General features: G+C 55.3%; 1 protein-coding gene across 4 annotated transcripts in view; it reads left to right on the forward strand.

The window, feature by feature from the left end:
• The first annotated feature begins 9,502 nt into the window (after positions 1-9,502).
• Positions 9,503-11,365, forward strand: part of SEMA4G (semaphorin 4G) — an 8,619-nt gene continuing 6,756 nt past the window's right edge. For all 4 annotated transcript variants that reach the window (XR_004082415.1, XR_004082417.1, XM_005416413.2 and 1 more), the window contains exons 1-2: positions 9,503-9,716; positions 10,871-11,019. Coding sequence is in view for 2 of the 4 variants with exons in the window: in XM_005416413.2 (XP_005416470.1) it covers positions 9,593-9,716; positions 10,871-11,019 (273 nt within the window). In the remaining 2 variants the exon portion in view is untranslated. The remainder of the gene's footprint in view (positions 9,717-10,870; positions 11,020-11,365) is intronic.

Consider the following 11,365-nt stretch of genomic DNA (forward strand, 5'->3'; position numbering starts at 1 on the left):
GGTTCTGGGGTGCTGGGTGTGGGTGCTGCTAGCAGGAAGGGTCCAGAGAAAGAGGAGCAGGGCTCTGACCTGCTGTGGTTGAAATCCAGGGAATAATGCGTTTAGGGAAACAAGAGGACAGACCTCGGAAGCTACAGGGAGAGGGATTCAGACTAGTGCTGATGCAGGTGAGGATTTGGGGGCAAAGAGCAGGAGGGGAGGTGGGATAGATATGCTGGATGTGGTGGCAGTGCAGGAGCTTTCTCTGGGGACAGGTTTGGGGTGTGGAGTGAGGTGGGTCTGGGGCACCTGGGTAGGAGTGATGGGGGAACGTGCTGGGGGTGTGAGGGAACACGATGTTAGGAGTTGTGGACAGACAGGGCACCATCTCCGGGCAGGGGGGACTGGATGCTGCCCTTTCCTTCCCCAGCAGGCTGAGGAGATCAGGGATCTGTAGGGATGAGAACTGCTGGGGGTGTTTGGGAAGGCTGAGCATTACCTGGGGTCAGCTGGTGTTTCAGATGGCTCGGATGAGGTACTAAACCGATGCAGGTGGTGCAGTGCAATCCCTGCCCCCTCTCCTTCCCTTTGGAAATCAGGGGGTGGTCATGGAATGTGGCTTGTCTGAGCCTTGACTCGTCGAGATTCATCTCCTTGGGCTGCAGTGCTGTGGGGGCTGCAGATGGCCCCCAGGCAAAGCAGACCAGCCTGTGCTGGGGCTTCTCTGCATCTTCGTGCCAATCCAAAGGTAGAAAGTACCTGCAACACTGGAATTTGGGGCTCTCTTTGCTCTCTCCATCAGTGCCCAGGTGAGCCAGTGACTTGTGCCTGGCCTTTAAACCAAGAGCGTGAAGTGGGAGGGGGAACCATGAAAAGCCTCTTCGGGTGCCAAAAAACCCAATCTCCTAAGACAAAGAGGCTTCCCAAAATGGATGGGGAGTGCAGTTCTGCTCAGATGCAGGGAAATTATTAATAACAACAGCGGCATTTTTGGTGCTAGTTGGGCTGCCACTGTGGGCTCCGGCTGCTTTGCTTCACTCTGCAGCAGGCGCTGGTTGGGGCCCCCCCCGAACCCCAAAGCTGGGCAGGGTGACCCTGGCAGCCGCAGATGCTGTGTGTGTGCCCTGCAGGACAGGTCTGTGCTTCATCTTGGTTTGGCCAGGCTTGCTCTGCCCAGAGGGATGAGGGGCAGGGAGCTGCCCCCCAGCAGGAGAGATCCCTATCAGGACTTCGTTTTTGTGTTGTAACCTGAGGGGGAAAAAAAAACCCAACAAATCCAAACCACCCTTTCAGCTGCTGCAGATGAGGCTTTGTTCTCCCCCCCCTGCCTTTTCCAACATCTATTTGAACATTTCACCACTTTACCCACCAGGAATGCAGCGGGTTTGCTGGAGCTGGGAGGTTTATTCGGCAAATCTGGCAGGTCATGTGCCGGGATAAAGCATGCAGGTGTGCTTAGCAAGGCTGCTGAGGGGGCCTCTGCGGCCCGTGCAGGAGGGCAGCGCTGGGTGCAGGGGAGACGTGGTGCCAGCCTCGCCTGGCCGCGTGTGGGGAATTTCCTTGCACTTGCCCGCCGGCTCTGCTTGGCATCTTGATGAGACTTGTTGGGAAGCACCTCATGTGATGGGCGGTTTTGTGAGAGGGGGCCCGTCCTGGGGACCTGCTGCCTGTCAGAGAGGAGAGGTGATGCCCCCAGACTTTTTAATGTAACCTCCCCCTGACAGTGGAGCTGGGTGGGTGCCTGTTCCTGTTCAAAGGTGAGAGCTCCTGCCCGGCTGCTGCTTCAGGAGGAAGTGCTACCATCTCCATTCCTCCACTCCTGGCTGGCTGTGCCACCAGCTCCTCGTGATTTACAAGCATGAGGGCTCTGCCACAGCAAGGTCATCACCAAAGCCACCCCCTCCTTCCTCCTGGGGCCTGAGCTCTGCTGTTCAGAGACCAAGGAGGCCCAGGGTTTCAGGCTCCAGGTAACCTGTGTGGGGGCTGGGATGCAGCTTCGTGGTTCAGGGTGTGCTCTGGGTTCTGCTTTTCTAGTTTCTTAAAAGATCCCTCCAGGTACAATCCCACCTCCGTTACCTGACAGAGGGCGACTGTTTGCCTGTTGCAAACCCAGCCCATGTAAATCATGCGGGGATCTGATTTTGGGGCAGCAAAGCTGGCGGTATGCAAACAACTGTGGGAAAGGCCAGATGTTACTGCTTTGTGCTGTGCAGTTTTGAATGCAAAGTGAAATATCAAAATTGGGTTTGACTCCGAATTGAAGCTTTGTTGGAGAGAAAGCAAAGGAAACAAGAAGATGCTGTTGAAACTGGAAGCCCTAAAACTGCTCCCGTCATCTGGTTTTGCTGGACTTTGGAAAAGAAAACAGTTTATCTTTGGAGTAAATAAAAGGGAGAGGAACAGGCTTGCAGCAGAAAGCCCCATGTTCACTGCAGACAAGTGGGTTGTGCTCCACCTCTTGCCCCTGCTTCCAAGGGGACCCCAGGCTGTGTGGGATTTCTGAGCCTCTGTTTCCCCTTGGGAAAGCCCCGCACCGTCCCGATGGCGGGAACCCCAGGCATTGCCAGGAAACATCTTTGAAACTCAAACCTGGCTTTGGAAAATAACTGGAAGACAAACCGGCTCTAAACAAACACCCAAGTTAATTCCGTGTCTTGCATTGTGTGAGCCCAGTGAAATGAAACAGTGCAGCCACAGGGACAGGCAAATGGATTCAGATGCTTTAAAAAGCCCTGAAATCTGCTGGCTTTGAGATGTCCTTTTACATTTAGGGTTGGGATTTTTTTCTTGTTTTCTTTCTAATTGTTCCTGGGAATTTAATTCTACAATTATTTTGCTGCTTCTGCTGAGGAGACAATGTGCTTCAGCCACAAAGCCTTTGAACGCTGAATTGCAGATCACATCCAGTGCTGAGCCACTTGGATGCAGACGCCCCCTTGCTGGGAGGATTTGCTGTGATGTGGAGGGCTGTCTGTCTGTTCGTTTGTCCAGGCTGCCGAGGGGCTGCTGGCCAGCGGTGAAGCTTGTCATGCTGCAAATGAAGAAAGGATGGAGCATGTTGGGGTTTGGAGGTGTGTTGCTAGCATCAAGCTTGCCTAACGATGGGGGAGGTGGGAGCCCCAGGGATCTGCAGCCCGGATCTCGGGGCTCAGTGGCTGCGCTCTGCCTCCCCCGTGTCCTGGGTTGGAGGCATGAGAGTGAAGTCAGAGTGAGGCCATAAAGTCTCGGCACCATCCGGTTTCACTTCCCGGCTGTTGCAAGGCTCCCTGCTGTTCCCTCAGGTGCTCCCAGGCTGTGGGGTCAACCCAGGGCTGCTGCTGTGGCGTTTCCAAAGGGGAGAGATGTGCTGTGTGAAAGGAAGAGCCATAGGGACTGTGTCCTCACTGCTGTCCTGCAAGAGCTAATGGCCTCCAGCATTGAGGAATTGTCCCTGTGGGGGGAGTTTTGCTGCTCTGTGCAGGGGCTCTGGGTCTGGGCTGGCTGTGGCATCCCTTGGTGCTCTTGGTCCAACCACTGAGCTGCAAGGGTTTGCCCTTCAGCCTCCCCTCCTTCCACCCTTCTGGGCCATCTCCTGGCAAGGCCTCTGGATCCAGGCAAGGAACTGTTTCAGCTAACAGACAGGGTTGGTGGGTTTTCCATTCGGGTGGGCAGTGGAGGAGTGATCTCTTCTGCTGTCATGGGCACTGTGCTCTTGCTGCCTGCTTGTGTCGTGTCATGAGCAGCTGGAGCAGAGCTGTCCCCATGCCTGGCATCCATGGCACAGGGCAGAGCAGCTTTCCTCATTTTCTCAGTCGGACTTTTTTGGGTGGGTTTGGATGGGAATGGCTGGAGAGCTCTCGTGGGGGCTTGGCACTGAGCTCTGTTGCTGCCTGTCAGCCCCTTTGAATCTCCAGCTTCACATCAGACCCGACCTGATGGAGGAGAGGAACGAGTTCTTGTGAGATTAGTGAAAACAGGGAGCTTGGGAGAAGCTAACACACCCTGATCCCTGCAGCCCTGCAGGGATGACACCATGAATCCCTGCTCCTTGTGGGGTGGGCTACATTCCCCACAGGAATGCAGCAGGGGGTGTCAATAAAGGCGTGGGGCTGGGGGCCGGGGGGGCAAATCTGTTGGAAACTGGACTGTTGTTAGTTTTATTGCTGACTGCTCAGCTTGTCTTTCCAGGGATGTTTGGCTCCCTGCAGCACTGGGGCCCCTTAAACTGTCCCACATCCCCGACTGTCCCTACTCTCTCTCCGATCCATCACTTTGCTACTTCGCATGTCTCCTCCCTGCCGTGACATTTCTGGGATCAGAGCTGGGTGCTCTCCTCTGCTGGTGGCTGGTGGGGACTGCTATGGGAATTGGGAGCCTGTTCCCATGGCCTGCAGGAGCCTCCCACCCACCTCCCTGGCTCCATGATGGCTGTGCTCTGCGTGGGGGCTTTGCGTCGGGAGCAGGGCATGATACTCTGTAAGAGGAGCTGATGTTGCAGCTCTTCCTCCCCTTCTCTGTGCCCAAATCCCAAATTTGGGTAAAGGAGAAGTACATCTGCTTCCTGAATGGCGGAAGCTCTAGTGTATGTCTGCTGAAGCACCTCAGGGTCATGCATGGTTTTGTTTAAAGAAAGCAAAAATAAACCCAGGGAGGGGCTCCCAGGAGGTCACTGTGCTCCTTCTCTCCCTGACCCAGCACGGGTCCCCTCTTCCTGGAGGGCATGTGGCAAGTTTGCATTTTTTTCTTGTGTTGTTGACAAAAATCCTGTCTGGTTGAGAAATATCTGTGCAGCAGCGCCAGCCCAGTCCCACGGGTCAAATCCTGCCCCTGCAAATCTGTGCCGGGAACAGCGGCTGGTTTTGGGCTGGCCTTTGGGGGTGCTGCCCCCATGTCCTTGCAGGGCAATCTGGGCACGAGGCCAGGAGCAAACTCCTCGAACAAATGGATGGACACTATGGGCTTGGGGTGGATCTGATGTTTTATCATTTGCTGGTTGGGCTCTGCAGCAGAAGCAAAGTGCTGGAAGTTCGTCAAGGGCTGAATTAAAGTTGCCTGGCAACCTCCATCCCGGCTCCTCTTCCCACATCTCGCAGGATTTCCCACCCAAGGTCTGCCGCCTCCAGGGAAGGGGGGCCCGAAATGCACCGCGCTCACACCAGGCTGGGGCCAGGCTTGTCTCCCTTCCCATAACTCACTGGCTGTTCCCACGCCCGGCAGCCCGGAGCTCTCCCCACCTCACCATCCCCTGGGGCAGCTGCCTTTCCCCCAGCCTGCCCCAGGAACGGGCCAGGCTGTTTCAGCTGAACCTGAGAGCAACTTGAGCGGGTCTCCTGGGGGGTGGGACAGTTCAGTGACAGTGGGAATGCGAGTGGCTGCAGGGGATGTGCCAGGCTTGGCCCCAGTGAGTAGAGTGGAATCGGCTGCATGGGGTTTGGAGTGCACAGGCTGGGCTGCCATAAAAAAGCAAAGTGCAATTGGTGTCTTCTGGTGCAGTGCCTGATGGGGATTTTGTTAAGGCTGTTTTGCAGCTCCATAACCCAGAGAAGACCCACTGGAAATCCCTGTCTCCCACTGGGAAACTGGTAGTGCTTGCTTGTAGTCTGTGATGCCAAGGGGGACAGCCCATGAGGGAGGAGGAATGTCCAGCAGCCATTCTGGGAGCCTGCTTGGGCTTTACTAGATCTTGGTGGAACAACTACAAGCTGTCTAGGGAGGGGTGGGATGGGAAAGTGTCTTATTCCACTCCGCAAATCTGTCCTGCCATTGAGAATGGATGCTGAGGGTAAGCTGGAGAAGTGCTGCTCCCATGCACCACTTCCATTCTTTCTTCTGAGTTCCTTTGAAATTAAAAAGCTGGCATAATTTTTTTTGAGGAAACATGTATGGGGGGAACCTGTGAGATCCTGGCTGTGGTCTTTCCATGTTTGGCAGCCCCACAGACACCACAGCTTCCCTGCAGTGCAGCTTGCAAACACCTTGTGCTCCCAGGTTTTGCTGCCTTGTGACTTTGAGGACCATGGGGCACTGGGAAGGGGCTCCTATGCCCACAGAGTGTCCTGCTGTGTGGCAGCTTTGGCTCGTTTCTTTGGCTGGTTTCTTTGGCCAGATCCAGGTTGGTGAGAGTGTGAAATTCACTCATCAAAAGCTTTTTGCTCCTCCAGAGACGCTGGTCATGGGGATTTTAAGGAGGTGCCGACTGGGCCAGCCCGTTTGGGTGTGCTGTGCCTGGCTGCCGGTGGGAGGCTGAGGCCAGCACAGTCATGCTCACACAGCTCCCGTGGTGACCCAGTAAACCCAGTCAGACCTGACCGGGGCTCGCTCGCTCCCCTGTGTGCTCACCCACGCCTGCACGCCTCTGCTGCCCCGCTGCTTTCCTGCATTCCCCAGGGACCAGCAAACATCCCACCGGTGAGAGGCGGTACCTGGCTCCGGCTCCGTGCTGCGAGCTGTGGCTGAAGCCCGTAGGAGCACTGATAGCCAGTGGTACGAGGGTGGACTTTTGCCTCTGTGGATGTTGCACGTTGCGAGCAGAGCAGCTGGTTCCTGGCTTTGGCCCTCTCGGGGTGTCTGTCAGTCCTGTGCCTGGGTCCTGCATCCACCGTCCTGCTTCTTCAGCATTGCCAGCCAGCGACAGCAGCCTCAGTGGGAGCTGAGGCTGGACCATCAGGTCCTATGTCGGCGCCCCTGTGCTGGGAAGTAGGTGAGGTGCCAAGGGACTTGGGGAGCTTGTTCCTGGGGAACAGGGTGGGCTTTTCTGGGCAGTTTTTCCCTTAAACTCCTAGCTTTCTTAGAGCTGCTGCTGCTTTTTAGCCTTTTCACCTCCCCTTTTCGTTTCCCTTCCCTAGAGAAAACTCTCTGACGTTTCCGTTCCCAGCTTTTTTCTGTTTCTCGTGTAAGTGCTGGACTTGTGTAATCCATCTGCCCCCAGTCCTAGTGGCGAGTCCCACAGATCAAGACCTCCTCTACTTCCTGCCTGAGCCCTTGGCTTCACCCTGAGCTTAGAACTTGCACCCTGACAAGGGGGAAGTGATGGGTTTGGGGGTGTTTGGTGTGGCTGCACACCAGAGTATTGACCTGAGGGGAGCAAAGGATTGTTTCAGTTCTTTCTTGCTTTTTCTCCCCCACTCTAGGTATGAAAAATAAGAACTAGAAAATTAAAAAAAAAAAAATAGGGACTCTTGGAACAGCCCTTCTCTTTGAGTAAATATTAACTGGCTCTTACAACGTAACTGATTAAATGTTCTTTAGGACAAAGTTACATCTGATCTCGGTCAAAGGAGCCTTTGGAAATGGGTGTAGCTGCTTCACTGGAAAAAGCAGAAGAGCCCAGCCCTGACAGCATGGGAGGCTGCTCCCCCCTGCCCAGCCAGGAACCCTGCACAACCTCCCAGTTTAATATATTTTTGTTTTCCCCCTGTACTGGCTCGATGTGTATGATGGTTAATGTTAGCTGGGGCTGGCTCGCAGCACCACGCTGGCCCTGTGATAAACACCATCCCTGCCACCCTGGCCAGCCACACTCTGCTCCCTGGCACATCGGGAGCCAAGCAGCAGGCAAAGTTCAGGGTTTGTTTGTTCAGGGGAGATAAGCTGAGGACACCCAGCAGTGTGCAGGGCTGTTACTCATTTATGAGAGATCATTGTTTGCCTTGTCGTAAGGAGGTTTTTCCTCCACTCTGCTTTCCCATCCCAGGCGCAGTAGCCCTTGTGGCTTTTGCATGATTCCAAACTTGTGGCCCCATGTGGACACCTGGGGAAGGGTCCCTGTAAGTTCCAGAGTGGCCCTGCTCCCACTGGTGGGATGGAGATCTGTCAGCATGGGGCTGCCTGGGGTGCTTTGGTGCTCAGGTGTGACCCCACCACTTGCTTTGCCCAAAGCTTGGTGAGTTTGGCTCATGCTAGACATGGTGCCACCAAAGCAAATTGTGTCTTCTTGATGTCCATCTGCATTCACCTGCCTTGCATTGCTGTGCTGTCATTCATGGGCAGACCTCTGTCTGTACAGGGCTTGTCCTGGAAATAGGCATAACCTAGAGTGAGCCTGCTCTGGGATCTGCTCCCCAAGGAGCTCAGCCCTGCATGCAGCACCCTGCCTAACCCAGGGTTGGATGCTCTTGGGTGCTCTGTGTTGGTCTGGGGGGACAGTGGGGCAGCAAGGAGAAATATTTCCCATCTGCCTCATTCCCAGAATGCCCTGGGGAGCCACCAGTACAGGTGTGAGGTTTGTATCTGAAACCCCTTGAAGGAACCAGCACTTTGATGCAAGCTCCAGAACTAGGGCTGAATCCACATCCGGCCCCTCACTTCTCCTTCTCAGCCCTAAAGTCCTCCTCACCTTGGTTTTACCTCCCTTCTTCTTGGGACTCAGCAAAGTATTGCTTCAGGGAAATTGTTTGCAGTGAGCGTGTTTGAGCAGCTTCTCTACAGGGTCAGGTATTTGGGTTTTTTATATATATATATATGTGGGTGTATATATATATTTATAAACCTCTAAGCAAATGCTTAGGTGCTGGTTGCTTACTGGGAGCTCAGAGATACCCAGTCATCTTTTTCCTCCTTAATGCCTGCAAGATGAGCTAGTGGCTTTGCTCAGTGCAGCTGGGAGAGGTGGGGGTTATTTGTGAGGGATCGAATGCATGAAAGTGAGAGCTGAAGTAGATATGGAGCTTCAAGGCAGCTTGGGATGAAAGAGAACCTGAAATCTTGTGGAAAAACACAGGGGGGAAATATTGTTTCCGCTTGAAAAGATTTGCCAAAAATTCCAAGCAGTTCCTCTATGGATTTTCCTTCACCTTACATCCCTGTGTGCCTGAAGCATCCTTTCCCATGCCTCAGTCCTCTGGAGTCTCATCACTTCACGGGGGGCAAAGCTGGGGCCAAGAACCATGTCCTAGCACAGCAGGACATGGTCAGCTGGGCTTTTAGGAAGGAGAGGAGACCTTGGGCTCCCCAGGACCCTCTTTGTTGTTATACCTGCTGGAGCCACTCTGGGGGTGCAGTGGGTCTTGGGGTACCCTGTGTGCCAAGAGACCCACAGAGGGGCTTGGCCCTGACCCTCTTTCTCTGCTTTTGAGGGAAAAATGTTTCTGCTTTTTGGGTGTGATATGCAATGGGGGATCAGCTGCCTCTCCTGAAACATATTCTTCTGTCAGGGGGATCTGCAGGAGCAAAAGGCTGGGGGTGAATAAGGGATGAACCCAGAGAAAACCTGGGGGAAAATGTACCTCCAGGCAGCTGGCCCAAGTGCTCAGCAAGCAGCTCCCTGCTGTGACAGAGTGGTTGCTGACCCAGGGGGATGCTGCAGAAGGTCACTGTGCTCAAACTCCCCTCCGTGCTCCGTGATGGCTGCAGGCTCCATGCCTTGTGCTATGCCTTGCTTTCCCTTTGAGCAAATGAGGGTTTGTTTTTCCCTGAAGCCATCCCTGGTCTGAGGCCGTGCTGGGTCAAGCATCCATGCGTGTGTGCAGCTGGCTCCTTCCCAAGCCTGCTTGCTTGTGAGGCTCTGGGACAGCAGGAGTGTCTGAGCCAGCGCTCTGTGTTTCAGGAGGGTTTGGTGGCCAGCCCTGTCCCAGAGAGCTGGAGAGGCCGTGCTGAGGAGTGGCTGTGCCGGCCCGGCGGCTGAGAGAGCGGGAAGATGAGCGCAGGGCCGGCACATCTCCTGACAACTCTCTTCATGGCAGCGGCAGCCATGGGCTACTCGTCACGGCGCTCTGCCTCCGACCTGGATGCCACCCCCAGGACAACAGTCACCTTTGATGGTAAGGGGGTGTGGGTCCTGGTGGTGGCAGTGAGGTTTGGGATTTTGCTGGCACTGGCCTTGGTGCGTTGTGACTGCATCTAAGCCTTGCCACCCACCTGGAGCAGGGGGCTCAGCATGGGAGGGTGGCTACATGGGGGCCTCTGATCCCCTGGGCTCCAGAAATCAGAGCCCACATGGCTGTCTGGTACTGGGTGCCCCAAAGAAATGAGCATGGCAAAATCATCTCCCCAAAAGCCAGAGGGGGATGAGGATGTACAGGGAGCTAGCCCTGACCAACCCCTGGCCCTGCCCAGCAGCCCTTGGAGGGTGTCCTGAGCTGGGCATCACACCTGGGCTGGGATCTCAGGGCCCGAATAGTCAGCAGGAAACTTTCTTCCATGATTTTCTCTAATTGCCACTGAGCTCTTGACCTCCAGCCTCTGTGGTGTCAGTGAGCCCAGCAGTGTCATTGTCCCTTGGGGATCCACATGGCATCATTGACCTCATTAGTGAGGCTCAACTCAGCAATCGATGGTGGGAGAGTTTCATTAGTAGCTGGGGTGCCCTTTTCTCTCCAGGCAATGCCTCTTCTGGGAAAGATGAGGAATCGTTCCTTTTCCAGCTGCCCACAGGGTCCCAAGCCTCATAGAATTTTCACTTCCTGCTGGTCCCTCTGGCCAGGGCTGAGTCCTACCTCACACTTCTCAGCACCTCAGATTGGCTGGTTTCATTGGCTTGGTGGACAGGAGCACTCAGCCTCACAGCAGAATCACTCCCCTTGGATGACAGTTTTGGTTCAGGTTTTTTTATCCTTCCCTGGGCTGGCTGGGCTCAGTTTAGAGCCAGAGTCACTGCCAGCATGTTTCTGCTTTCTTCAGCAGTTTCCCAAACAACATGGCAGGTCCATGCCCAGCACAGACATTGCAGCTCCCACCCCTGAGCTTTAATTAGCAGAGAGAAATTTCCTTTGTGAGCCTGAGCCCCATTAGTGCCTTTTACCACACCTTCTCCCTTCCTTTCCTCCTGCTGTAACTGCTGTCACCCAGCGCTGCCTGCCTGATAACCTCAGCAAGTGCCATCCCACCCACTTCCAGCTCCATTCTCTTGTCTTTTCCCAGTGGCTCGCGCTGTGCCTGCCCCGGGGTCCCCCTCAGCCCCCTGTTCCCTTTGCAGAGCTGTCGGGAGTCCGGCGCTTCACGGCGCACACCCTCAACTACAGCACCCTGCTGCTGGAGGACGAGCGGGGCATCCTCTACGTGGGCGCCAGGGGAGCCGTCTTCGCCCTCAACTCCAGCGACGTGGCCGACGGCTCCCACCACACGGTGAGCCTGGCCTCTGCCACACTGCCCAATCCCTGCCCAAATCGTGGCCACTCTATCCCTGCTCAGCCTCCCCCTCACCATCTCAGGTCCTGACTGGAGGTGATGTCCCCAGGTCTGTCCCCAGGTCCCCTGCGGACACCTGGATCTTCTCCCCAGCCAGGCAGCAGGGGGACAGCAGTGGGAGAGATCCCCAAGCTCAGAGCTGCCTGTTTCAGGGACACCCCAGCAGAAGGAAGGGCAGGGAGGGAATCACATTCTTTTGCTCCCCCAGGGAAGGAAATCCCAAAATCCCCCAGGCTCTTGCAGTGCTCTGGGATGTCTGCCCACTAATTGGGGTGTGGGACCA

The sequence above is a fragment of the Geospiza fortis genome, unplaced genomic scaffold (genome assembly GCF_000277835.1).
Source record: "Geospiza fortis unplaced genomic scaffold, GeoFor_1.0 scaffold130, whole genome shotgun sequence".
NCBI classification, from domain to species: Eukaryota; Metazoa; Chordata; class Aves; order Passeriformes; family Thraupidae; genus Geospiza; species Geospiza fortis.